The 26,212-nt window shown below is 38.9% G+C and overlaps 3 protein-coding genes and 1 long non-coding RNA gene across 15 annotated transcripts; 2 read left to right on the forward strand and 2 right to left on the reverse strand.

The window, feature by feature from the left end:
* Positions 1 to 2,535: 2,535 nt before the first annotated feature.
* Positions 2,536 to 4,474, forward strand: LOC107268110 (NF-kappa-B inhibitor-interacting Ras-like protein). Its single transcript, XM_015740525.2, has 2 exons — positions 2,536 to 3,222; positions 3,316 to 4,474. The coding sequence occupies exons 1-2, from the start codon at positions 3,124 to 3,126 to the stop codon at positions 3,820 to 3,822; spliced, it is 606 nt and encodes a 201-aa protein (XP_015596011.1). The 5' UTR covers positions 2,536 to 3,123; the 3' UTR covers positions 3,823 to 4,474.
* LOC107268108 (fatty acid 2-hydroxylase) lies at positions 4,113 to 8,690 on the reverse strand. 3 transcript variants are annotated; one of them, XM_015740521.2, is made up of 7 exons: positions 8,570 to 8,690; positions 7,111 to 7,578; positions 5,453 to 5,678; positions 5,211 to 5,371; positions 4,830 to 4,974; positions 4,630 to 4,749; positions 4,113 to 4,568 (listed from the first exon to the last, which is right to left on the reverse strand). In XM_015740521.2, exons 2-7 carry the CDS (start codon positions 7,513 to 7,515, stop codon positions 4,483 to 4,485), a joined length of 1,143 nt encoding a protein of 380 aa, XP_015596007.1. In that variant the 5' UTR covers positions 7,516 to 7,578; positions 8,570 to 8,690; the 3' UTR covers positions 4,113 to 4,482. The 3 variants fall into 3 exon arrangements, with proteins under 3 accessions (XP_015596007.1, XP_015596006.1, XP_015596008.1); XM_015740520.1 differs by lacking the exon at positions 8,570 to 8,690 and adding an exon at positions 7,838 to 7,961; XM_015740522.1 differs by lacking the exon at positions 8,570 to 8,690 and having other exon boundaries at positions 4,830 to 4,962; positions 7,111 to 7,961.
* On the reverse strand, positions 8,120 to 26,150 carry LOC107268106 (sodium- and chloride-dependent transporter XTRP3). Of its 9 annotated transcripts, none has more exons than XM_025085388.1 (14): positions 26,036 to 26,150; positions 24,619 to 24,725; positions 24,312 to 24,541; positions 20,977 to 24,247; positions 16,877 to 17,109; positions 16,650 to 16,670; positions 15,887 to 16,219; positions 15,529 to 15,770; positions 15,023 to 15,194; positions 14,749 to 14,950; positions 14,506 to 14,665; positions 14,274 to 14,436; positions 14,008 to 14,208; positions 10,248 to 12,099 (listed from the first exon to the last, which is right to left on the reverse strand). In XM_025085388.1, exons 4-14 carry the CDS (start codon positions 21,257 to 21,259, stop codon positions 11,893 to 11,895), a joined length of 2,217 nt encoding a protein of 738 aa, XP_024941156.1. In that variant the 5' UTR covers positions 21,260 to 24,247; positions 24,312 to 24,541; positions 24,619 to 24,725; positions 26,036 to 26,150; the 3' UTR covers positions 10,248 to 11,892. The 9 variants fall into 9 exon arrangements, 8 of the variants coding, with proteins under 8 accessions (XP_024941158.1, XP_024941156.1, XP_024941159.1 ...); XM_025085391.1 differs by having other exon boundaries at positions 20,977 to 22,530; positions 22,597 to 24,247; positions 24,312 to 24,725; XR_003059799.1 differs by adding an exon at positions 12,959 to 13,026 and having other exon boundaries at positions 11,961 to 12,099; positions 24,312 to 24,725.
* LOC107268114 lies at positions 18,449 to 20,404 on the forward strand. 2 transcript variants are annotated; one of them, XR_001537745.2, is made up of 5 exons: positions 18,449 to 19,217; positions 19,282 to 19,484; positions 19,651 to 19,780; positions 19,891 to 20,088; positions 20,182 to 20,404. It is a non-coding gene; the product is annotated as an uncharacterized LOC107268114 (long non-coding RNA). The 2 variants fall into 2 exon arrangements; XR_003059800.1 differs by having other exon boundaries at positions 19,651 to 20,088.
* Positions 26,151 to 26,212: the final 62 nt, after the last annotated feature.

The following is a 26,212-nucleotide window of genomic DNA, read 5'->3' on the forward strand; positions in this document are numbered from 1 at the left end:
AAAATGTAATTTGGAAAAAGAAAAGTCCAAAGTGGTAGCGCATGTAACATACCACACGTATATTATATTGTAGTGATATATTTTAATATATTTCTAATGGCATTGATATTACTAATCTTTCGCGGACTATATATGTACATCTATACTTTGTATACTGTATCATTATTGCATTGTATCATATTGTATTTGTTGAATAAATTATCTTGTAACACTTATACACGTTGATATTATTTTGCCCTATACGAATATCCCAGAGTACGAGTGAGTTCTGTCTCTCTCTTACTCTCCTCCGTTCCAAGTGCATCCTTCACCTACTCCTAATATAGTTTGAAATTCAATTCTCGAAATTGCATCTCTGGGAGGCTGTATCTCGAAAACCGCTGGGTTTAGGGCTTTTTCCTTGAAATTTTGAAAGATCTCTTAATGCAGAAAGTCAGAATACTCCATAGAAGAGGCTGGTACAGGTTAAATTGCGATAGGGCGACTTTCAAAAAATTCCTTTACATTTTGGTACTCGCAGACTTTTTTTTGAATTTTGCAATTATCAAGCATTCATATTAAAGAATTCGCATTAGTTCGAATTTTCACCGATAAGAGGGCAGCACCTCCTGGGCATGATATGTGGCGCCATCTCTGAGAGAACGAGTGAACTTTCTCAGATAAAATAATTCCGAATTCAATTTAAAAATCCCATCGTCGAAATTTGAATGGATAAATCTTATTAAATAATTTGCATTAGTTCGAATTTTCACCGATAAGAGGGCAGCACCTCCTGGGCATGATATGTGGCGCCATCTCTGAGAGAACGAGTGAACTTTCTCAGATAAAATAATTCCGAATTCAATTTAAAAATCCCATCGTCGAAATTTGAATGGATAAATCTTATTAAATAATTTGCATTAGTTCGAATTTTCACCGATAAGAGGGCAGCACCTCCTGGGCATGATATGTGGCGCCATCTCTAAGAGAACGAGTGAACTTTCTCTAATAAAATAATTCCGAAAGTAATTCGAAATTCAGCTGTATCACGCTGGTACAGATAAAACTGCGATAGGGCACTTTCAAAAAATCCCTTTACTTTTTGCAACTTGCAGATTAAGAGGGCAGCACCTCCTGGGCATGATATGTGGCGCCATCTCTGAGAGAACGAGTGAACTTTCTCGGATAAAATAATTCCGAATTCAATTTAAAAATCCCATCGTCGAAATTTCAATGGATAAATCTTATTAAAGAATTCGCATTAGTTCGAATTTTCACCGGTAAGAGGGCAGCACCTCCTGGGCATGCTATGTGGCGCCATCTCTGAGAGAATGAGTGAACTTTCTCCAATAAGATAATTCGGAAAGTAATTCGAAAATCAGCTTTATCACGCTGTTACAGATAAAACTGCGATAGGGCATTTTCAAAAAATCCCTTTACTTTTTGCAACATGCAGATGGAATGAAAGTAATGGCAGAGAAAATGCAGCATAGCCGAAAAGGGATATATAAGGATAAGGTTGGAGGAGAAGGATGCTGTTAGGACGAAGGAGTGTAAGAAAGAGACAGAACTCATTCGTACTCTGGGATATTCGCATAGGGTAAAAGAATATCAACGTGTATAGGAGAAGGAGAAGGATGCTGTTAGGACGGAGGAGTGTAAGAGAGAGTCAGAACTCATTCTTACTCTGGGATATTCGCAGAAGGTAAAAGAATAACAACCTGTATATGTGTTACAAGATAATTTATTGAACAAATGCAACAATGATACAGTATACGAAGTACAGATGTACGTACATATATAGTATATGGCTTGCAAAAGATTAACAATAACAGTACCATTAGAGACGTACTACATATATCACTACAATATAATATACGCGTGGTATGTTACATGCGCTACCACTTTGGACTTTTCTTTTTCAAGGATGCTGTTAGGACGGAGGAGTGTAAGAGAGAGTCAGAACTCATTCTTACTCTGGGATATTCGCAGAAGGTAAAAGAATAACAACCTGTATATGTGTTACAAGATAATTTATTGAACAAATGCAACAATGATACAGTATACGAAGTACAGATGTACGTACATATATAGTATATGGCTTGCAAAAGATTAACAATAACAGTACCATTAGAGACGTACTACATATATCACTACAATATAATATACGTGTTGTACGTTATATGCACTACGACTTTAATTTTTCCTTTTTCCAAAGGACATTTTAAAAACTTAGTTTTTAAGGATATACTAGGAGGAGAGTGATGGAGAATAGGAAGGAATAGGAGATTTGAAAATAGAATACAAAGGGTTGGTGGCAGCAGACAGGAAAGATGTTGTTGAAGGGGAAAAGAGGAAGATTGTTACAAAGAAAGAGTGAAGAAGAGTGATGGTTCTGACTGAGGGAACAAGGGGAGAAGAAGATGCGTAAAGCGTATGCACGAAGACCAGATTATTCTGGAGGAGCGAGAAAAGAGAATAGTGGGAAAAGTAGGAAAAGTTGGAAGTAGAAGGGAGCGAAATGGGCCCCTCCACGCCCATTTCCGTGAGGTCCTGCCTCTCCTGAAGGGAGCTACGACCCCTCCAAGGCCCCATAGGGGACCGAGTTTTTTTTTTATTGAGAAAAACCCCCGAGTCTTGCGGCTGTCGCGCACAGAAAGGAATTAATATTAATAACACTATAAGAACTATATAAGACGAGAATTGCTAAGACATTCCAGAAGTATCAAACTTTAACCTCTTAGTCTAGTACTCAATTACTACATAAGAACATATTTACACTAAATGTTACTCTCCAAATTTTACTTCTTATATCACGTCATTCCAAATGTATTGTTGAAAAATTGGAAACTGATTTTCACGCAATTAGAATTCCGGATGTCCGTGAAGTAACCAACTCCCCCTAGCCATAAAAGATATGATATCAGGATAATAAATAAATACATTAATTATCCTCGATGGCTGTACTAGGTTTTTTCTCCCAAGTTAATTTATTCAAGTTCAAGTTACTGAGAAACTATTGGTTAATTAAATGCAAATGCCTGAAAGACTTTATCTTAACGTAGACAAATAATTCTTAATGTTTATGCTAAGTATCGCGTCACGTAAAGATCGGTTTTGTCCGTTAAAGTACAAAGCCCAAATATGGGAAAAACTACAAGAGTGGTTGTTTGTGGAATGAAAGGAGTTGGAAAAACTGCACTGTTAGAGCAGCTTATATATGGAAACGTCAACTCGACTACCGTAAGTGTGAGAGGTTATGGTATACTGATATCAGGTAATATGTAGGTTATCATTAGTAAATATTGTAATCAGTAATTGACATTATCTGATCAGGAAATTCATCCAACAATTGAAGATATATACGTGGCTAACATTGAAACTGATCGTGGTACTAAGGAAAAAGTTCGATTTTATGATACTGCTGGATTAGAACCACTACAGAGCAACACAAATAATCAACAATTAGCAAGGCATTATTTAGGCTTTGCAGATGGTTATGTACTGGTTTATGATACAGCCAAGCCTGAATCTCTTGATGTCTTATTTCCATTGAAAAAAGATATTGATAAAAATAAAGATAAAAAGGAGATAGTGGTCATTGTCATTGGTAACAGAACAAAGACCGATACGGAACTTTACAATTTGGAGAACACTGCCAGTAAAGCAGCAAATTGGTGTACAAGAGAAAAACTTCGCCATTATGAAGTTAATGTGATGGATAGGCCAAGCTTGTACGAGGCATTCATTCATCTTTCATCCAGATTAAATCCACCTCCAAATAAAAGCACATTCCCCCAATTAAGCATGGGTAGAAAGACTGCAAAACCAGAGGCAACATGAAAGCGCAGATATAATCACATTCGAAAAGCTATTTCTGCTCTTAATAACTTCATGCTCTCAAGCAATTTATAGGTTTAAGCCTTTGACAATATTGTTGTAATTTCCAATATTTGACAATTGGTAGCATTTAACGTTCTCTGATATTATTTATATTTAAGTTTTTAATATGGACTTGAGAAAATTATTAATATGCACCTTTAAATCAAATATCTCTAGCACAGACTATATATTCTGTGCCTCGCTAGATGGAATTCTATATAAATCTATTACATTATGTACTTAAATGATCCTGTGGTCTAATACGCAATTTATTGGTACAAAATGGTACAGAGTGCAATCAAATAATTTTAAACATCTAAAAATCTCTGGCACTTTTTGAATTTAGTTTGCTTTTACGTACAAGCAGTAACATTTTTATTACTTGTACACCTTCCTTATTCGTACTTAAAAATTTCGCATCAGCGAAAGTAAATTATTAAGCCAATAATTAATTATTAATTCTCGACGATAGAATCGATCTGGCGCGACACCACTGTGTAATTATAATATATGCGTGTCGCATTGTTATTTATTCAAAATTCATCAGAGAGAACAAATGTAGCGCGATTTTCAGTATGTATCTGATACAATAAAGTGATATAATTTATTATAATTCTTAGGCTACCATTCGATAGCTCTTATTAATTGCCTCAATGTTATGAGTGTTCCGAATACGTAATCCCACAGTTTGCTGCTTATACCAAAACCTGAAAATTTAGAATATACTTAAAACTTGTATCAGTCACAGTATTGTATCTTCCTAATTACCTTCTTGATGATGCGAGAAGTGATGATAATTATGATATCTCTTCATCACATACAAATAAGTTTCAGCTTTTGGCGCACCGTAGTGCAAATAATAATGTATTAAATCATAACATAAATATCCTGAAACATATGAGCTATTAATATTATATTTTTGTATCACTCTGAAATGAAGAAGATACGGATGTTATCTTTTTACAAACCTATCATTGTTCCCGAGATTACAAAATTAATCATTACTGGAGGAAACAGTAATTTGTAAAGATTAAGGAGAATTGTCGCAGCAGCTATGGCGGGAACTGGTGGAAACAAGAGTCTCTGTGCGTCAAAGGGTGCCTGAAAATAAAACTGTTAAGAAATTTGTGAAAGATAAATTAATCACTATTGTGTAAGTGTCTTATATGATTATTCGAATAAAAGACTTATGTGTGAGTCATAGGCTTTACCCGATGTCTAAGCCTTTATCACTGATAGTCAACAAAATTATCTTGGTTGTTAATAATCATAATAGTAAGCATCCATCGGCACTATATCTATTCAACCCTGTAAGTATTATAAGCATTAACAAAGTAATATCACAATACCTTGTGATGTAAACCATGTAAAAGAAAATGAAGAGTAATAAGAGTTGTCGAATCTGGCGGTGGTTTCATATGGAATAATTTACGGTGCAGACTGTACTCCAAAAATGTCCATAGTAACAGACCCCACGCAAATGCAATAATTATTTGCGGCATGGAATTCACTGCAACAAATATAACGAGTGCGTTAAGTGATTGATCTTATAAAAATGAAATAAAAATCGATATATTACTCAAGGACCTACCAACACTGTCAGAAATGTCTGTCGTGCATCCTATATAAAAGAAATACAGAGAAATCGGTATCCAGATAATCGGTACCAGATACCAGGGTGTGATAGTCAGCAATTCCAGGAAATTTGATTTGAAGAGCCGAATCGGCCGATTTACAGGAAGGTTCACCCATTCCCAGTATCTGTTTTTTAAAGAGCTTACTTGCCAAAGGATAGGTTTGTTCCAGTTAATGAGTTTCTGAAAAAGAAAAGAAAAAAATGGAAATATTATGAAGCATTGTTATTTTTGTTTTTCATATTTGCAGAAACACTTTTTACATGGAATTATTTAATATTAAAGATTAAGGTTACAAAGACTTTAATGTGCCCGTGGTCGCTTGCTGATATCATGGAACAACATATGTTCATGTTCACGAATACGAGTCAGTAATATATATCCTAGTACATAAAGAGTTAATTCACCTAAATATAAATGAATTCTACTTCTTGCACATATGTAGTTATGGACAGACATGCGAAAAGTTATTAGTCTGTAATAACTAAATATTACACTGAAAAAGATAAATGTTTAATCATATCCTGAGATAAACAATTCGTAGAGTTATCGTATTCACGTTCGTATTCAATTAATCACAGGTACAAATCCCGTCCGTAATTAATTATGGGACTAATTTTGATAAACTTGATAAATTTTGTATGTAATCAGGTAAATCAAGAGGACGATCACAGATCTCATTTTTAAAGATCGTTTTGACATAGCGCGTGAGTTTCTCACTAAGAACTGAAATGATTAAAGAAAAGTAGGAAAGATTTTTTGCTTTTTTGTAACCTTGAGGCATTTAAACTACTCGTAAATGGCAGACATGCTTCTGAGGCTTAAATAGTCAGATAAATATATTACTTTGTGCGTTTAACCCGGAATGCGTGAAGATTAGGTACGACACACCCAGATCACTTTTAAAGACACATTAGTCAAATTATAAAAAATAGATATTAATCATGTTAAATCTTATGAATATCATTTATTATATTTTTACACCCTATGCATGTCTGATTCAAAATCAGGCGTAACGCTTCAAACTTCGTTATTATTATACGTTAAAAACATTGTCTAATTAAGAAGTATAAATAGATTTTTCATTGAGACAAAATGCTTTGAATTGCGCAGTCGCAGTATATTACCGCGTGTTAAACACGAAATTGAATCTGCGCATGCGCCGACTTAGAACGTAAAAGTCAAACGTCTGCGAACGTATTAACCTCGTGCAATACTAAAATTTAATTTTTCCTGTAGATTTCAATCGAATCAACGATTCTTTCGTTTCCCGTATAAATACTCACGTGTATGTGCTCATTTGTAATGGCGACTGCCTGCCTAAATATTTTGACGTCATTGTGCCTAGAAACTGATATAATTAACAGTCAGCAAATAGAATTCATCCGATTACAAATACTGAACTATTATATGGACTACATTGAAGAGCAAAGTGAAAAGTCGAAAGCTTCCTCACTCTCTTATCAAAGTTCGTTGATTACGCAAAAAAGATAATAGAACAAATTACTACCTGACTGTGTTAGGTTCTAACCGTCTACAGAACACCACATGTAAAATGCTTGAACTAAATTTAAACATTAAGAATCTTTTTTCTTTTCTCTCTGAATTGTCTCACCTCTATGTCCTGGTATTCACTTTGATTTTCAAGGACAAATTCCTCAAAGAGATGATGCGCAGCCTTCGAATGCGGAGTCTCGGCCAGGACTCTATCTAAACTGAAGCCTTTATAAGGTTTAAGAGTTTTACGTCCACCAGGATGATATTTCAACAACCCACTTATATCGTAAGTTTTGCCATGATACTTGACTACAAAATTATCTGTCTCCTCAGCATTATCCAATCTGAATTTAATATCACTATTAGAATCCGAATCACTGTAGGGTTTTTTATAATTGTTTGAAAGGTACCAGCTATTTCCATTACGTAAAGTCACACCTTTGGTGACATCATCGACGTTATCGCTCATCGTTCTCTCGACACCCTGGTAAATGGTCTCAGCTCTCAATTCCATGACTCGCATTATTCATAAATTTATCACCACGCGGATCTTCTGGTAACATCTATTTGTCTTGTGCATAATAATCTAGAACATATGGTACTCTGTGCTATTTAGAAAATATTATATTTATGCACATCCATTGTCTGATTAGATTATTCATTTAGTCAATTTTACTCTGTACAAGGCACGATATTAGAATTTCACCAAATTGATGTGTTAAGTTCTACAGAGAGGTTTAAATAGTTTGTCTTTTGAAGTTAATTCTTATTTATCCATTTTATCAAATTATAGGTGCTATCACAAACATGATGAAATAAATTAAGATTGCAAAACGGATATTCACGTTTGGTAATTAAACTGTTTTCTTCTTCAACGAGTACTTCAAGTTTCCCGCCGCTTTTGAACTCTCGAAGATGGTCTGACAGGCGTGCCGAACCGAGCCATACTGAAGGCTAGGCACCACCTAGCTTTAATAGAAATATCGCTGATATCGTGATATCAAGAGCTTTATACTTTTGTCACTTCTATTCATACATAATCTATACAGTCTACGGTTTTTGATTACATTTTTTATAGTATCACGATTAATATAGCTTGACCGTTCAGTTCATAAGAAATGCAAAAGTCGGCAATAAATAATCTTTTATTTAAATACTTTGAATTCTTGTATACAATATGCTTTTAGATCAATCTATGATTACTGACTACGGTTACGAGGATGATGTCGGGATGGCTGTAGGATCAAGAAAACTCGACAGCCTCCCCGTTAAATACTATCGGGCATTTAAAATACGTCGGTAGTTTCGTATATCACCATTCTCATACGAATTAATGTTCGCTAATAATTATCGAAAAAAACAGAAACAAACTATTCGCCTCGAATAATTATTTCCGTTACGTAATCGACCGACAGGACACACGTCTCGGGAGAAGCAAATCAAAATTTCGTTGGAACATGGTTAATTCGATTTAACAAGAATTTCGTAGCACTTTTGTTTAACGTGATTAATTATAATTCGTACCGGCCGATCTCTATATTATATTACGGAACAATTAAAAGCATATACATACATACCTAAACCACTAAAGATTACTCGACACCTGGAGACACCAAATCAGACAGCAGATATGGTTCACCGATGAAGTATTAGTTATTTCTTTAAAGTTCGATCACCAAGTAAAATGGTTCTAAAAATATGTCAAAATTCGTCGGTATACCGAATTCGATCGTCTGACTTATTCGTATCGTCGTTAAAAACTCTCACTCTCTGGCCCTCTACTTGTAAACAATACCCACCCCTCCAGTTGGAAGTGTCGCAACGCGCAAATACGATAATGTACTTAGAAATCTTCACTAAACTGTAAATCCGTTGATTTTAGTAAAACATAGCAAATTCACGTAGGATCAGTGTTGTGGGTGAATCACTGACGACGCCAATCGCCAAGTATACAACATGAAACTGGGTCGATCGAAAATATCTTTCAAATATTTTCTATCTCGTTTTTTATGAAGACAATCTCATAGAGATATTTACAAAGCTCGTACCCGAGGCTGAAGACGAAGGAGCGGTGCAACATTATTGGTGTCGTCAGAACTCAATATATTCCTGTTTTGACATTCCGAATTATTTTTATCATTTTCTCTTCTTTATATTTATACCTTTGAGGATCAGACGTCCCAGAGTGAAAAAGTGCGACGGCGGCGTCTGGCTGTAAATCGCAGCACGTGTGCCTGCCTGCCTGCCTAGTGCTGCAGACTCGCAGTGACGCAGCAAGTATGTGATCACGACAGGGTTTATAGACATGCAGGTTACCGCCCCGAGTCGATTCCATCGGACAGCGTTACGCCACTGTAGGCAACTCTACACCCGCCTCGCTCAAAGCACGAGAGCCTACCTACTTAGGCAGTGGGGATTTCATTTGACCTTCATAGGCCTAATTTAATTTTGTCAATGACGTCATTCCTTCAAATAGGAATTTCGTCTCATTGATCGCGTCATTGTAAATCGGTTACGTAAGATGTCAAACTAACATACCCGATACTTAACACGTAAGATATGTACCTACATAGGTACAGCTAAAGTGTCAGAAGTCACATGACCGATAACGAGACTACGAGATTTCATATCGATTTTACGACACGTGCGAACCTCGAAAAAAGTGAAGCAGAAGCTCAACACTATATTCAGCATCATTCGTGTTCCGCTTCTGAGAATCCCGTTAATAATTATTTTTGTGGTAACCTTATCAAATTTAATGATTGGACATGTTATCTGCTACTTCCTCTTGAAGGATTAGTTGTAACAGATATGGGATATATAAACTGTCATCCAGATTACCTTTTGTCTTCATACTTCTACCCCGAAACTTTTGCATTCGCTTAAAGATTTTGATCTTGAGGCTGGGCTGTATTCGTTAAATAATCCGAAGCTGTGTCGCGTCCTTACTTGCTGCAGTTCGCAGTCGATAACAACGAAATCGAAAGGAAGTAGATAATTTGAGGGCATAAAAGGGCCAAATCGAACGTGAGGCTTTGGGCAGCTCATGGGACTTCATAAATTGTAAAATTTTACTGGTTGACTGAAGTGTGTAAAATTGGCACAGCCATTTCAACGGAATCACTTAAAACAAGCATACAAATATACTGGAACCCTTTTTTCATTGCTTTCGCTCTTCTAGGGGTGATTCGAAATATTATTATAGTAGTAAATATCTAGTTATTTAGTTGCTATATCTAAACATTAAAAAAAATAGTAGTGAGACTGAGTTTATTGACAATACGTTACATTTGTTCGGGAATTTAAACTTTATACAATACATATGTATACTTCTTTTTACAATTTTTACATATTGCCAACGGGCCATTGACCGGAGTCCTTTCAGCCCTTCTTAAAATATTTTTTCTAAATAGAAACAACCTTGAGGCTTTTAGCATTGGAGTTCTAGCCTACTTGAGCCTAAGGTAGCTATTACCAAGCTCATTGAAGCTCTGAGTCCCTTATAATGAAAGAATTTGGAAAATTCGATGTAAGCTTCGCTTTACGATACTAAAAATATTATGCGTTAAATATGAATTTCCAAATTCTTTAACGATTAAGAACGCGGCGCTGCAATAGGTTTATCAATGGCTACATTGGGTTACGTTAAATAGGTCAGCAACTACAATGCTAGATCTTTCCCCAAGGCTTAGCTCTTTTTTAATATAAACATGTTTAAATACAGCAATCAATTAGCAATTAAGAGTACTCAAATTTTCGCGTCTTATTGTTTCGTTTATCTATTCTCTTGCATGTCTTTGGCTGTGGCATCATCAATCCCACTGTGACACAGTTATAACTTTCTGTTAAAAAGCTTAAGCAACTGAATTGGGAATATAGAGTAAATAATTAGCAACTAAAGAGTACTAAATTATTATGCTTGTTTTTAGTGAATCCACTGAAGTGGCTGTACCAACTTTTTAGACATTTTTCAAAAGTTTTATCGGAATAACAGTACGTGGAGCGGTTGCTAGGTACGTAATGAGTCTATGAATCCTGCAGTATGATTTTTTTGTCAAATGACTCATATTAAATATATCAGTCGTGACTATTCTGAAATTTGGAAATACATGAATAACAACAATCTTTGTTATTTACTGTTTATAGAATATTCTCTTATTCACTTATGTCTAACTCCTGTCTATAGCCCTAGATCATTGAAAGAGCAATTTTCTTAAGGACAATAATTTTTGAAAATATAATTCTTTGATGAAACGATTAGTCAAGTAAAATTGTCATTTGTCAATTTATCTATAAATTTGTGTGAAAATGAGTACGGCCTGACTTTAATGACACGTGAAAAAAATTTTTGTTACCATTGAGAATCGATAGATGTCGGAATCACTTAACCCTGCAAGTGCTGGTACACCTAACTTGAAATCGGTAGGATAATTAATTATTCTAAAACTAGCTGGACCAGCCAAACAAACGTCAATAAATCATGGCCAATTGTAATCCATGCCGTGAATTTAGTAATTTCGCAATTAAGGCGAAGTCAATGACTCGCTTAGGGGTACGGCGGCCATTTATATACGCGCAATTGGTATGCACTAGGTACTAGAGACTTTGTCGTTAACGTTAATTAAAAATCCTTACAATATATTATTTACTATTTCGAAAAAAATAAAAACAAATAAAATTTACACCAACAGATCAGCGATTTTGTCACCTATTTACTAAGCTATTGCCCGATGTACTATATGTTTCAGTGCCACGTTCCTTCATTGGCAGTTTCATTACTTCCATTTCATTTAGTTCTAACTTCCAAATTAAATCATTAAAGTAAATTGAAAATTGTCCTTGGTTAACGTGCTGCAGGTATTCACTCTGTTTCTAATCCTCTTCAGTACTGATAGACACATTAAACATTTCTTCTTTTCCATTTTACGTTTTTCATGTCCTCAGCATCGTCCGATCGTATCTTCACCAATTGAAAAGCTCTCTCGGGAAGTTTGTTAGGGACCATTTTTGTAAAGGGTGGTGCACTGTTGTTGTCATCGTCGCTGTTCTCATCTTCGTCCTCGTCCTCTTCGGGAAAGTCTTCGAGCCTGTCGTGATACTCGTCCAGCTGAAATGAAGAATTAAATTGAAGATGACTTAATGGACTCTATGCACTTTCTGACGTTTCGTCAAATTGCAATCACAGGCAGTGGCCCATGAGCCTCGGGCAAAACAGAACCTCAGGACCTATCAGGTGGGAACATAATTCGAATTTCATTCAAAAAATAAAAGACTGACCTGCTACAGTTATTCAAGTTTGTCTTTAGTCATTACTTATCATATTATCATCCCTTGACATTCCTTGGCATCAGTCTTCGAACAAAGTAACAATCTACCAATAATCAAATATTACTTCAGTCCAGGTACTAACGAGCTGTCATCTTTAACAAAGTGGCAGCCACTAACCATGCACTCTACGCACTCAATCTGAAGCTCTACTGACTTGCAAATCACATAGGTATGCATATTTATTCTTAATATTCCTAAGGCAAGTGGATCTGACTAAAAGTTATCATTTTTCTGTTTCAGTTACTCAAACTGGTGCTGCTTCTCCTTCTATTACTAGCAGATGGTTCCAAGAGATAAAAAAATACTTTTATTGCCATCATTTGCAATTAGTATCTAAGCTTTATGTTACGTGCCTATACAGCTCTTTATAAATGATTATCATATAATCATAATGAAATTTGTAGTCAAGTTAATCAGTCCCGTACAGTCATTCATCTAATCACGGATGATTGATTAATTATTTTATAGCGACTTCAATTTTGTTGCTGTCACATGAAACTGTATCTTGTTTTGCGAATAATGAAAGTTTCAATGGATGCTGTAATTTCTAAAAGCCACAAATTATTCACCTAATTCAAACAACATAGGCAGCTAAGACATCTAAGTGGCATTCTCTGAATTAACTACTGCAGACTCACATGTATAAGGTAGCTACGGAAGATAGCTTATCGACGTTACCACAGAGACAGAGGATGCTTACCTACAACTGCAGATCATACGTTCAATTCTGTGTTCATCGGAAATACGCATAATTGGCCCGCCACGAGAAAAAAATATATTCGAGATGATCAGCGACATCAGAATCTTTCTGCTTACCAAGAATCTTTATATGAAGGATAATTGTACTGATGCCACTGTCTACTTGCACGTGAAAGAACAGCTCGTGGTGCACTAATTATGACTTTTTTTTTTAAATCCACAGGTACATTCTTAATCTGGCAGATTCACTCGGCATGGATTTCTTAGTTATATTATATATATATTTCCATAAGGGTATAAGACACGTATTGTCCTGTAGGACCAAAAGTGGATTTGAGTACTGTAGAGGATCATCCACGTCGTGCTTTATGAATTATCTCTGATTATATTTAAGGGATGCAACATGAATTTGAAAATATTACGTACAACAATACACATTGACACAGCGTTAATGAACGCAACAAAAAAAAATAAATATATGTGTACGCGATCCTATAACTATTCAGCTCTATCTACATGAGAAGAGCCGTACTGAGGTACAACTATCTTATGTCTTCCATTTAATGATTTTCCAATTAAACTTCTCATTTGAAGAAAAGTGGCACTCTGCCAAGTGGGAAATGTCGAGATGTCGAGACATCTCGAGATGTCATGCACTTAACCGTTAAAATTTTCGATACCAGCGGCCATTCTCATTCGCAAAACAATTTCAGTCCTGAAACTTTTTTAAGTGCTTGTGGTTCGGTATAGTTATTCTATTATAACTGAAACTGAAATTTAGTTGAAAAATTTTCTCTCGCATTAGTGGAAATCCTTCTTTTAACCATTATTACAATAACCCCAAGTAACTATCATTTTCCTGCAGTAATACAAATGGTCGTGCCTGTTGAAGGAAATTCTGACAATCTCATCTGAGACACTGTGGACCACCCGGAGTTTTTTCGAAATGATACATTAAGTACAAAGTTATATTATTATGGATACTTACGTCGACGTCTCCCATCATTTCTTTGGTGGACACTGTAGTGTCTATACGACGGATGCTACCCTGGTGGATGTCCACGTCCAGCTTAACACATTGGAATCTTCTCAGTAGGAAGACAATAGGCATCGGTGCGACTCCTGCTAAGATAATAATCGCTGCGATTGCCAAAACCCACGTAGGGTAGTAGGTGGATGTGCTCATTCCCTGAAAAACAGTTAATTAACATTAAATTTAATTGATTGTTTATATGATAATTTCAAGATATTTACCAACGATGCATCCCAAGCAGAATACTGAGGCTTATTGAGAAACATGAAAAGAATACTGGAAACAAGGATGCCGACCATTATTATTGGTGCCAGGAAGCGCCAGGTTACCTGCCAGTAAATTCCTGGCCTGTACCCTGTCATGTCTTCTATGTCCTTGGTGAACCTGTAATTGTGAAAATAATAATTAATTATATCGTATGGCCGCTTTCTTTTTTTTTTATAATTTACATACTTTTCATGTCCGTATATGAATATTACAGCTATCATCTCCATGAGAGCAACCATCACCAAGCCGATCGTTCCAGCGAAACTGTCAAACATCTTGAGCCAATATTCACCAGCTCCAGTACAAAAGATCAGTCCCATTAAGAAACAGATTAAACAAACAGCTCCTGAAGACAAAGTTATTGCATCTGTTAAGATTCTGATTAACGAGGATTTAATTGCTGTAAGGGGGACAGAGATATGTCGATACCCGTTATATACTGCTTCTTTATTCTCTTGAACAGATCTATGTCGAAGATCACGCAGAGCATACCCTCCAGGATACCAATTTGAGAACCCAGACCCAAGGCCAGCAACATCAGGAAGAAGATACAGGACCAAAATGGTGCACCAGGTAACTCGACTATTGCCTGAGTGAATATTACGAAAGCTAATCCAGTTCCTTGGGCAGCCTGATGCAGAATTCAGAATACTTTAATAAGGAAGTGGATAGGACCCATGGGAAATTTGTTAATGGGACTCACGTTGTCCAATTGTCCACTGAGGCTGCACCAGTTGATCGCAACGGTCCCTGACATCGCTGTCGTCATATTCACCACAGTAAAATTTGTATCGATAAGATGATTAAATTGATCTACAGTGAGGCTGGTTTCAGATGCATTAATATAACCACTGTCGATGAGCAGCGGTATATTGCTAGATAAAAAGAATTTTATTAATTAATTTTTTTGATAACACCCAAGACTAAAGAAAAACGTTCTAAGACGTAGATTAGCATTGAGGTCCTAAAATAACCTAGTTATCGACCAAACTCAGGCAAGATATCTTACTTCTTTTTATAACTATAAGACTGAATTTATAGCTGCTGGAGATTTAAAGGTCGCACGTAATCGATTTGACAGTATGACAGTAATCATACTGAATTGAGAACGTTCCTATATCGATCCCGTCTATTTTTTAAGTACAAGTTCTGAGCCTCTCGGTTATAAATTTGAAAAATTGTAAAATTTCAACCCCTCACAATATTTACCTTTGTATACAGTTCTTGACGTTGCTCATGGCTTTAAAACCGAGGATCGCAAAAATTACGACACTAGCGTAGATAGCCGTGAATGCATTGCAGATGCTCACGAGGATGACATCACGGACGCAATTATTATCTGGTGAATTGTAGCTGCCAAAAGCGATGAGCGAACCGAAGGCTAAACCGAAACTGTAGAAGACTTGAGTAGCAGCATCCAGCCACACAACAGGATCCAGAAGTTTTTCTACCTATTGGAACAGTAAAAGAATTTTCTATACTTTTACTGACATTTCATACCTTCCAGTAACATTGCAATCGTCGAAGTTTACGACTCTCGTGAGATAAGAGAAACATCGAGCAATACCTTAGGCGTGTACATGTGAACCAATCCGGCGCCAGCGCCTTCAAGCGTTATGCCTCGGATGAAGAAGATGGTCAGCACCAGGTACGGGAACATGGAGGTGAAGTAGACAACCTTCCCAGATGACTGGATGCCTTTCATGACGATACAGAATACGATGATCCAGCTGAGCAAGAGGCAGAGGACGATCCACCATTTAAGACCTTGACCATCTTCAATCGATGGCGACACGTCCAGCGTGGTGCGATACCAGAAGTATTCTGTCGCAGAACTCTTAGCGCACTCTTCGATGATCTTCCCATTTTTCTCTGGACACGTCGCCCACGGGAGCGTCTCCTGGAGAAGATTACAGGTTAGGTTAATTTCCATTAAAGGACACAAGAATATAGAAACTTTGCAGCTGTCCATGAAATGGCTAATTTAACTTTCATTTAGGAAGTTTGCGAAAGCACTTATTAATCAAGTCAATTAAAAAAGGGGTAATACTACAAACGCGCGATGAATTTTTCATGATCTCTTGCCAATTATATATACATATATTTCTCATTCTTATTAATTGTACGAATTATCCTCGCGGCTTACATGCTTCATGTGCGAGGATTAGCGTGCGTATGGCGATTATGAATTTTGAATGGACGAGACGTGACGATGGTGACGATGGTTGATGACGATGACGATGATGACGATGATTTCGATGACGGCGACCTAACTGCATGATCATAAGCTTACAATTGCAGCATGTCACAGTTGCCCCAATTATACTTACTCCAAATTTAACGGTAACGGCCTGTCGCGCACGCGAATTGAAACAGAGAATGGCATTGTTAATCGTACATCTTGGACGGTGAGGATAAATAGAGGAGTTTCTACGTGTCCTTGAATAATATTTTCATATTATCAGATGACACACGTATGTACCTTGAACCTCACTCTTCTATATTTATAGACATTAGAAAAAAAGATAAATTAACGTTCTGAATATCTATGTCTTACCTGCAGTGAATTGAAGAGATAATAAAAGCACCAAGTGATGATAACATTATAATAAAGGGTGACGAAGAAGGTGACGATGCAAGAGGCAATCCCAATACCACCCAGCCAGGGGTGTATAGTATTCCAAGCACCTAGAGCACCTTGACGCATCCGCTGACCGAGACCCAGCTCGATCAAGAACAAAGGGATTCCCTCAAGAATCAGCATCACGAAGAAGGGTATAAGGAAAGCACCTGAAATTTAAAAAAAAAACAGGTAACAAAGTTTCGTACAACTTCCATTATCATTGTCTCGGTCACGTCCGAGTACGAATAGTCGTTAAATTTTCAGGTCAAACTGGATAGGAATGTTCATTCGCTGATCACGCAGTACTTCATTCACATCAAGCGGGAAAACGTGAAACGGCAATTAACAAAAGTAGATAACAATAATATACAACAACGCGCAAAAGAGTACTTGTACGCCGTACACCCGGAATTTGCTTGAAAGCACGCACGCGCCTTTCTCATGTTTTCAATAACATTTACATATTTTGATTTCGAACCAGTTGAACTGGTTAGATCCGACGTTGTCCAACTCTTAACCACCAACATGCCAATTTATGTATTTACGATAATTGCTTTTTGCAAATCTTATCAAAGCGGTAGAATAAGCAAGAATGCTAGAGCAATCACGTATGGCAATCCTCACGTAGAAAGTGAGGTCAGTTGCGTTTCTACTAATCCAAGAAATATAACCACGCAGAAGGCAGATGCTTGAAAAAGTAAATATTTGGTTATGAGGCCTTAATGTACGATTGCCAAAGAGTAACGTTACGCGGCTCATGGCGTGCGTGGTTTCCGCAGCTTACACTGGACATCGGCCTAAGGAAACATCAAAGAAGCCAGATCAACCCGTCGATAGTGTCTGTCGTTCAATTGAGAGCAAGGAATGCTGACAGTAGGATAGAACTGGTATCCGGTACAATGTTTCGGGCATTATCCTGAGACATTAAGGATATCGACCAAGGTTAACCTCAGCGACCTCAACGATTAATTCGTTCGATGGGGGAAAAAGAAAATTATAAATAAGGACAGACAGCGTATAGGATTCAAAAGGGTGCAGGCCAGGTCACCTCCTCGTTCTATTTCGGTGGTTCGATACACCTACAGTTTGATATGAGAAAGGAGCATGACTACATGGCAAAGCAACAGAGTTTCAAAAACTGCCCACTGTCAATGGTCGTTGATTCGGCTATCATTAGGATCTCTTCAAAGTTGAGTGGACCGGGCGATTGACGTAATAAAGGAAACGTAAATCAAAGAAGGAGCAGTCGTCAATCGGTTAAGAATAAGGTATCTAATAAGGATAGGAATGTGGAGCAAAGACCTGGAGGAAGATGAGCGCGGTGGAATTAGCGAGAGAATTCTCTGCCAAGAAATTGTTCGGCGTCAAAGTCCACGAGGTTTCAGGGTTGAGTCTCTCTCTCACTCTCTCTCACTCTCTCTCTCTCTCTCTCTCTCTCTCTCTCTCTCGACGCTATTCATTTATTCGACGTCCCACCCTGCCGGAAGAGCCCCTAACCAACTCAATTCTTCAATCTATATGTATACAGAACCTCCCCTCGTGGTCTGCCTCCACCCTCTCGCTCCTTTCCCCGCTCCCCGCCGCCCTGCCCACTCTCCCTCACTGACTTTCATGCTCTCTCGTGCTTTCGCCAAGCAGCCAGAGTGTCTCGTATTGATCGAGCAGCCCCCACTGTAAGTCTTTGGCGCGTGTTACAGAGGTTCGCAGGAACAAGCAGAGTCCAGGACGTTGGATGAAAAGGACAAGAGAGTGATGGCGTGCTTCCGATTCATTGGTAAATGTCTCTTCCACGAGGAGATCAGGTCCAACGGATGCATCGACATGCCTCTAGGATATTACTATACATAAGCCCTTGAAACGTCTGCCTGGACCCACGTTACGTCAGACTATCATGAAAGGTGCAAAAGTCTATACGAACGCTCAACGGAGGGGACTATGAGGTCCTGTCAAAATTCATGGCATTGTTCGTTAGCACGGTGCCAAATGCGAATTCACGGATGCCAATTTCAGGGGAGGAACACAAAACATCGCAGATGTACACCGGCTCGAAGAAAAGAGCACATGGCCTACAGTCACGTGTCCTTTGTCATGGAAGATCGATCCGAACGGAAATTTCCACTAGAAGAGGAGCCTCTCCTACCGTAGAAGAACATTCGCGCAATTCTAATCGAATCATTGGTCCACCGATTCTCCACTACGTTATTTCACTATGGTGTCCCTCCGCTGATATTTCTGGGAATGCTTCTCATGCTTGTAGCACGGTGCAGCAAGTACGGTGAGTTTTATTAATAGGGTCTGATCGTTCTCTCTATAATATCACATGTAAATATTCTGCACAGGTTAGTAATTGGATCGTCCATTATGTAAAGAGGCGTCTTGATGTTTAGACGAGAGCCTTTATTATGCACAACAATCGCAACGAACCTGAGCCAGAGCGAGCGGACTGGTCGCTGCTCTAGAGGCCGATCAATACACGCTACGGAAAGGTCAGCAGCACTTACGGCTACGTACGGAATCACGTACCGGCGACACACCTCTCTCGGTACGATCCGAGTACAACCCTTTATACTTTATACGTTTATTGGAAAGGACAGTAGGCCTTCTGGTCTAATTAAGAGGGCACCTAAGATCGAATCATAATGACGTTGCGTGGAATCAGTGGGAAGCACTTGGACTATGTACAAAGATAGACCGTTTTTTGGTTACAGCGGAAAGATATCGATCTCTTCATTTTGAACGAGAATAACGAACGAGGATGCTAGTAACGTTCGTTTCGACAGACTGCATTCCCAAGTGATTTCGTGGCCTAGGGGGTTCCCGAAATACTATACTCATGGGGTAACGGATAGCGAAGACCTCGGTCCTGTTTAAAAATAGTTCAAGACACCAGAAGCCATCATGGATCTATGCCTTAGAGACTGTGATATAAATAAGATCCTTCTTTTCAGATCACTGAGATTCGCTGTTTTTGGATTAAAGCGGTTGACGCGAGAAGACAATAGCTTATTCTTTGAAATCGCTGCACCGTTAGATTTCACGGACGCTGTGATATGATGGATCTCTTTGGGATCAGATTGTCGTTCTGTTAATCGAACCGTCACGCCTTCCATCAATATGATGGATTGATAGTAGCTAGACAGTATTTAGTAAGTGGATACGCGGTGATAATAATATTGCCAATAAGGCAATTTATTGGCTTTATTTATTTTTCTATGTTGATTTCCCTGCACTTTTTATAGACCTATGGAGTTTCCCAGATGGTCCATACATCCGGATACGCTGATGGCCAGGGAAAGAGAAGGGCAAGGGAGTGAAGGGCAAGGGAGCAGTAAAGAACGAGGGTTGCAACGGAAGGGAGATGTCCCAGATTCGAAAACCTTGACCCAATGATTCGCCTCTGGAGCTACAGAGCGAGGCTTCGGAACATATTCAGCTTAGTGCGGAAATCATCTCTTGGTTATTTAAAAAAAAAAAAAAAAAAAAAAAAAAGCACTTGGCTCTTACGTAAGCAGCAGAGGTAAATCTGGGATAAGCTGCTTACCAATTGCTATACCGAAGATACTCTCTGATAAGCCGGGACCCAACATTCGTACGTGATAAGAGAACTTGTGACGTAAGGGGGAAAAAAAAAAAAAAAAAAAAAAAAAAATTGATATCTTATTCACGTATAGAAAATGCAAGCCATCGGTAATGTTGAATTAAAGAATATTTGAAAAATTGACAGCTGACAGTGTTCTAAATTCAGCAATGATTTATCTATGTCATCGGTACCACCGAGACCAGCCACATTGGACTCTTCACTGTTTTTATCGATTATACCAGGCTGTATTTCAATCTGGGTTAAAGAATCCCGGAAGATGGGAAGAATTGATCGGCACTCTGTGACGCAACCCTGCAGTTCTTACTGAATTTACTGTCCTTAGGGAGGGATGAGACTGTGACGGATTTTGATTTGTGACAATTCTGGAAAGCTGTCAGTTCAATAAAATGTTACGTCAAGAAAAATGAAATTAGATAACGTGTAAAGGACTTACCACCACCATTTTGTTGACACAGATACGGAAATCTCCATATATTTCCAAGACCGACGCTGTAGCCAATGATGCTGAGAAAGAATTGCATCTTCCCGCTCCATGCTGCACGGTTGTCTTCTTTGGCATCTTGACTTCCAGCTTGATTTTGACTTCCGCTCACCACTATTGTTACGTTGTGACTGGTACCGCCGCTACCGACAGCACCGATACCGCCACCCTGAATTTCCTCACTCAGGGGTGCCAGCTCGTGTCCGTTTCGCGTGCTTTCTGCCTTTACCACCATTCTTCAATAATTCCCAACAAGGTCCACTTCAAGAATGCGAGCAGAGTTATCTCTATGAAATATAAATTTACGATCTGTCTGCTTGCAGTTGATATTGACAATTGGCCGATTCTGTTTCTGTCTATTTACAAACACGACTGGCCTGTTTATCCTGAGGATGCTCAGCGTTTCATAAACTTCCGTGAGCGTCTCACGTGTAAGAAAATAATTATGTACTGGCGCAAGGTGCGCAATAGATTGATTATCGTTTCGTTTTGCAGATCTAGTCGTTGGTAAATGGCGACATAAGGCGATTGAGGTAAGAAGAGAGGCCCGGGTGGTAGGAAGAGGAGGTTGGTACGCTCTAACGTTTATCGGTATCCACTGAATGAAACGTAGTTGTGATGTTTACAGCGGACTCGGACGTCCGTCTTCCAGTTAACTCCCAGCTCCGTGACGCGTAGAAGTTCGATCGGTTTTCAGTTAACAAATTATTTTTACTTTAATTTTCAATCGAACCTCTCAAATGCTCTTTATGATTTTTTAAATTGGATTTACGTCCCCTCGAAGTTCATTAATATTAGGAAACTGCTGTCTTCCTCTTGACTTATGTTCTTTTTGTTCTCTTCGGTTCTATTTACGTTATTGTCGTTTCGATTGACGGCTCGACGAACCGCTTAAGGAGTAAACTTGAGCTTTCCTGTGAGCGCTGACGCGCCAAAGTGTATCAAGATTATAATTACGTGGGATCCTGAGATAATCGGGGGTGCGTTCCTACCGAACGAATTACAGATTGAATCGCGGATTAAAGCCGAAGTTCAAGGTTCGAAGGTAGTTTGCTCTCCCTTAGTTCCGGTTTATTGATTCTCCCTCTTGTTCGTCCAGCGACTGAAGTTAATACTATTCTCCCTCGCGAGCTATCGCTAGTAATTGCGACCAGGAGCCAGTGAGGATCTGGAGAATCCCGGGCTGAAGTTCCTGACGAAGCTACTCCCGCTGGAAACCGGACTCTCTCCTTCTTCTTCGTATCCTACAACCGGAAGGAGATCCTCGGCCGATACGTAAGGCCGGAAACCACCGGGAGCCGCGTGTTCCTCAACGCCTCTCGCTCTTTTTCTCTGTCTTCGTTTCCTCTTTCTGATCGTCCTGGACGTCCTCTTAATCCACCTTCTGGTACCCGTTGTCCTCGTCGTTGTCCTGGTCTTAATCCTTGCAGTCGTAATCGTCGTCGTGATGATAATCGTAGCCGTGGTCGTCGTCGTGAATCTTCCTCAGGGAAATTTCCAGGTTTTCTTAAAGATCCGAGTTCTAATTACTTAAACTTGATACTCTTGAGATTACGCAAGCTGGTATTATACTCAGTGTGAAGGTTGGTCGGCGTGGTAGATTTCGGACCCATGTATACCAGCAGCGTATAACGCTCTCGGTTGTTCTAGGTCAGCTCTGACGAAGGCCAGCCACCCGGAGGGTTGTCGTGTTGCGTGCCGCACTCTCGCTCGTCGATAACAGACTGAACTCCGTGCTGGTCCTCGTCCTGGGAACAACACCGTAACACCAAGGCACACCATCGTACCGGTGCGCACCACCACATCGGCAACCCGAGTACCGTACGAAGAGACCCTCGCTACTGTTCACCACCGAACTCTCCCATTGGTCGACGGCACGCGCATCGCGTCTCGAACTTTCGCGTCGCATCCATTCTTCCGACCTTCCATCCTTCCATCCTTCCATCCTTCCATCCTTCCATCCTTCGGCATTCTACACTTCCAGCTTCCCTCCCCTGGCTACTTTATACCATTCTGAGTTATCATCTAACCAATATGCATTATATATTTTCTATTAGCAACTGACAGATTGCGGCGTTTTGTAAACGTTCCAATCTGCATCATGAAGGCTAAGGAGCTTCGATACAGTATCAGACCGAAACATTTGCAAAACGTCGGCAATCCGCTAAATCTAGACGCAGCATTCATACAAAAATCATTAATTTTAATCACAATTTTGGTCGCAAAGGGCTCAAAACTAAGACATATTTATCTTTGCTCATTTTATTTGTCCCAAGGACCGAGACGATCTATAGAATTTATAAATATATTGCTTATGACAAATTGAACCATACTGCGTAAGCAAAGTGAGTAGGCGTTATCGGTCCCTAAGAGAATCGTTGTGAAGAGACCTTTAGGGCAATCGATGTGCATATTTCGCGGGGGTGTACCAAGTGGTGTTATATGTTAGTCTGAACGTCGTATACGGCTCTTGCTACCCCCCGTCAACCCCTCTGGCATACAACGTCACGTGACGTAGCAGCTGGTACTCTGAGGGGGAGTTCCGCGGCAGCCAGTAGCAGCGCGCACATATACACACCTCCGTGTCCCTGCCAACCCTGGTTTGACCCGGTAGCCCACCCTCCTTCATAGAATTTCGAAACCTCCCTCCTTCTCTAGCTCTTTCATTACGAATCCCCATCACGAGGCTGACACATATCTAAACACTATTATGTGTACATAATACCAACACGCATTTGCACGGACAGGCAACCTCCGTGACGTCATTCTCACATTTCACTAGATTCACTCTTTACGTCGTGCATCCCTAACCGTCTCACCGCAGAGTATTCTCTTGACACCTCTCGGAACATTTACAAATTACGCAATGCTTATGTATCCACTAGCATCCCTGTTTTTCATCACCCTTTCCTATTTTAATTCGATTGTTGTTTTTCTTCTATATCACCTCTTGTGGTTTTGATTCAACGTGCAGTGTACTATGGAAATTGGTAGCCGTTCTCAGTATTATTCTGCTATGAGAAGTCCTATAGATATTTTCTTGATTTTCGCTGCGATACCAGGTAGATCCAAGACAATATATTTTATGAATTAAATATCACGTCTGTACCAATTTAAACCTTCTTATTCTACGTGTACTCGACTGTGAGAGCAATAGAGTCAGTTGCGCTATTTATAAAAGCTGTCAAATTCAGGCGGCGCCGTTAAGCATTTGCGATAGTTCCTGAAAATGCTGTCTTATAATTAGCTAATACACGCAATATATATATATATATTATTAAGCATACCTATAGGGCATAACGAGAGAACGAGCAGCAGGAGGAAAATTGGGTCGAGGGTAATTCTCGAGCACGTAAAGCCTCGATGATCAGCACATCTCGTCGAACACCAGTCCACGCACTTGAACCTCTTCGATGGCAACGTGCTCTGGTGTATCCTCATCCTATTCTTTTTCATTTTGTCATCTTCAATATTCTTTGTCGCCTTGTTAGACGCAACTGTGGCTTCTTGAAGAATCCTGGAAATATTAAAAAAATTGATGAATTACCAATTGAAAGGGTACGAGGTAGGTTTTGCATAAGAGAAACACTTAACTCCCAGAGCAGCTTCCTGGCGTCACATCCTCATTCATCGTGTTATTAATAATTATGCATTGTTTGCGAGAGAAGTGGGAAGCAAGGGACCACGTGTACAGCCTAACCCTGAAAATCGACTGGTGCTTAGTGCGTTTCAGCTTTCTGTGAAATCTAAACGTGGAGTTCGGATTACTATTTCTGGACAAAGATACAGAGAAATGGTGAAATCGATTGGCTCTATCTATATGTTTGTTGTATGGTATGGGTGCGCAGGTAACTCATCCTCCAATAATATTAGGTGAAGCTGAAATAAAGGAATTTTCCTTAACTTCTTCTAACCTCGAGGATTTAAGGTCCAATGGAAAGTTTTCACGGAGCGGGTCGATATGAGTTTGGCACGCGAAATACTTTTATTCCCACTGGGGAAATCCCTCCTCGTCCGCCCCAAATTCTTCAGCAACCCTAAGCCTTCGTATCCACTACGTCTACCCGGAATCCAGGTGTCATTAAGCGGTTTATAAATATTTACTTAGGCAAGGATCTCTACTCGGTAAAAATAGTTTGGGTAGATAGATGTACCTCTCGTTAGTTTTGTTGTGAATCAGATTATGGATTTGGTAACACGCCTACGTCAGAAGCGACGGAATGGTCAAGCTGCGACGCGGCACATTCCATCCGCAAACAATTATGGAAACAAAGGAGACACATTGCCGATATCATGGCGAAATACAGAAAACAATCCTTTATCGATTAGCAATCGAGTAGTAGAGAACAAGCGAAGTGTCACTACGGTGATTTAGTCGGAATACTAATCTCGTCCTCGTGCCGTTCGTACTCACCGCATTACAGTTCCGATTTTAATAGTGTATTATAATCATTCTGTTTTCAATAAATCTTTTTTATACGTTTTCGAGAGTTAAGTTCCAATTTTTTACTCGGACAACGAATCCCAAAAGTACCCGACTCCCGAATATCCATTCACGTAGTCAAACCTGTAGATCTAACATTTAGACCCACAACAGTTTTGTTTAGACCGCTTGTTTTTAATATTGAGAACCATGGGTTATTTCGCTGTATTTTCAAAAATTTACGTATTTTACTTCTATCTTACCAGTCTGCATTTAATCTTCTTAATCTTGTAAATTTGTCAAATAATTATATTGTTTAAAATCACCTACACAGCTATTTCTAATGACGTTTCAGACAGAAAATCTGATGTTGCAATCCTGTTCAAGTAAACGCATATGTTCGTGCGTCGTTAATACATTTTAATTGCGTATTATTCACTGTTCCCATAGCACAGATTGGATATTATATTTAAGTGTTTGTTTCATAAAACTTCACGGTCCTAACCTTTTGCTTGTCAATTACACCATCAGCGCCACTTAAAGTTCACTTATCAAGCGTATTACCGACTAAGATCAATACTAACTTACCAACAGTTCACAGCCCTTGTAGGTATTGAGATTTCTGAAATTGACACCAGATGGACGGCACAATGTACTCCTCATCTGTTGCTCACATTGTTCAACGTGTTTCAACTATTAACAACTTTCCAAATTTAACAAATTCATTTAGTCCACATGCAGTTTGCAAAATCTTTTCTATATAGA

Source organism: Cephus cinctus, unplaced genomic scaffold (genome assembly GCF_000341935.2).
Source record: "Cephus cinctus unplaced genomic scaffold, Ccin1 Ccin1_scaffold0471, whole genome shotgun sequence".
In the NCBI taxonomy this organism is placed as follows: Eukaryota; Metazoa; Arthropoda; class Insecta; order Hymenoptera; family Cephidae; genus Cephus; species Cephus cinctus.

Excerpts from the sequence above, each read along its gene's own strand:
- LOC107268110 (XM_015740525.2), top strand. The coding sequence starts at position 3,124 with ATGGGAAAAACTACAAGAGTGGTTGTTTGTGGAATGAAAGGAGTTGGA. Across the intron at positions 3,223-3,315 it reads GAAACGTCAACTCGACTACC|GAAATTCATCCAACAATTGA; the intron begins GTAAGTGTGAGA and ends TTATCTGATCAG.
- LOC107268108 (XM_015740521.2), bottom strand. The coding sequence starts at position 7,515 with ATGCGAGTCATGGAATTGAGAGCTGAGACCATTTACCAGGGTGTCGAG. Across the intron at positions 5,679-7,110 it reads GTGAATACCAGGACATAGAG|AAACTCATTAACTGGAACAA; the intron begins GTGAGACAATTC and ends TTTCTTTTTCAG. Across the intron at positions 5,372-5,452 it reads AGACATTTCTGACAGTGTTG|TGAATTCCATGCCGCAAATA; the intron begins GTAGGTCCTTGA and ends TATTTGTTGCAG.
- LOC107268106 (XM_025085390.1), bottom strand. The coding sequence starts at position 21,259 with ATGGTGGTAAAGGCAGAAAGCACGCGAAACGGACACGAGCTGGCACCC. Across the intron at positions 16,671-16,876 it reads ATCTCTTCAATTCACTGCAG|GCCGTTACCGTTAAATTTGG; the intron begins GTAAGACATAGA and ends CGTGCGCGACAG. Across the intron at positions 16,220-16,649 it reads CCGTTACCGTTAAATTTGGA|GAGACGCTCCCGTGGGCGAC; the intron begins GTAAGTATAATT and ends AATCTTCTCCAG.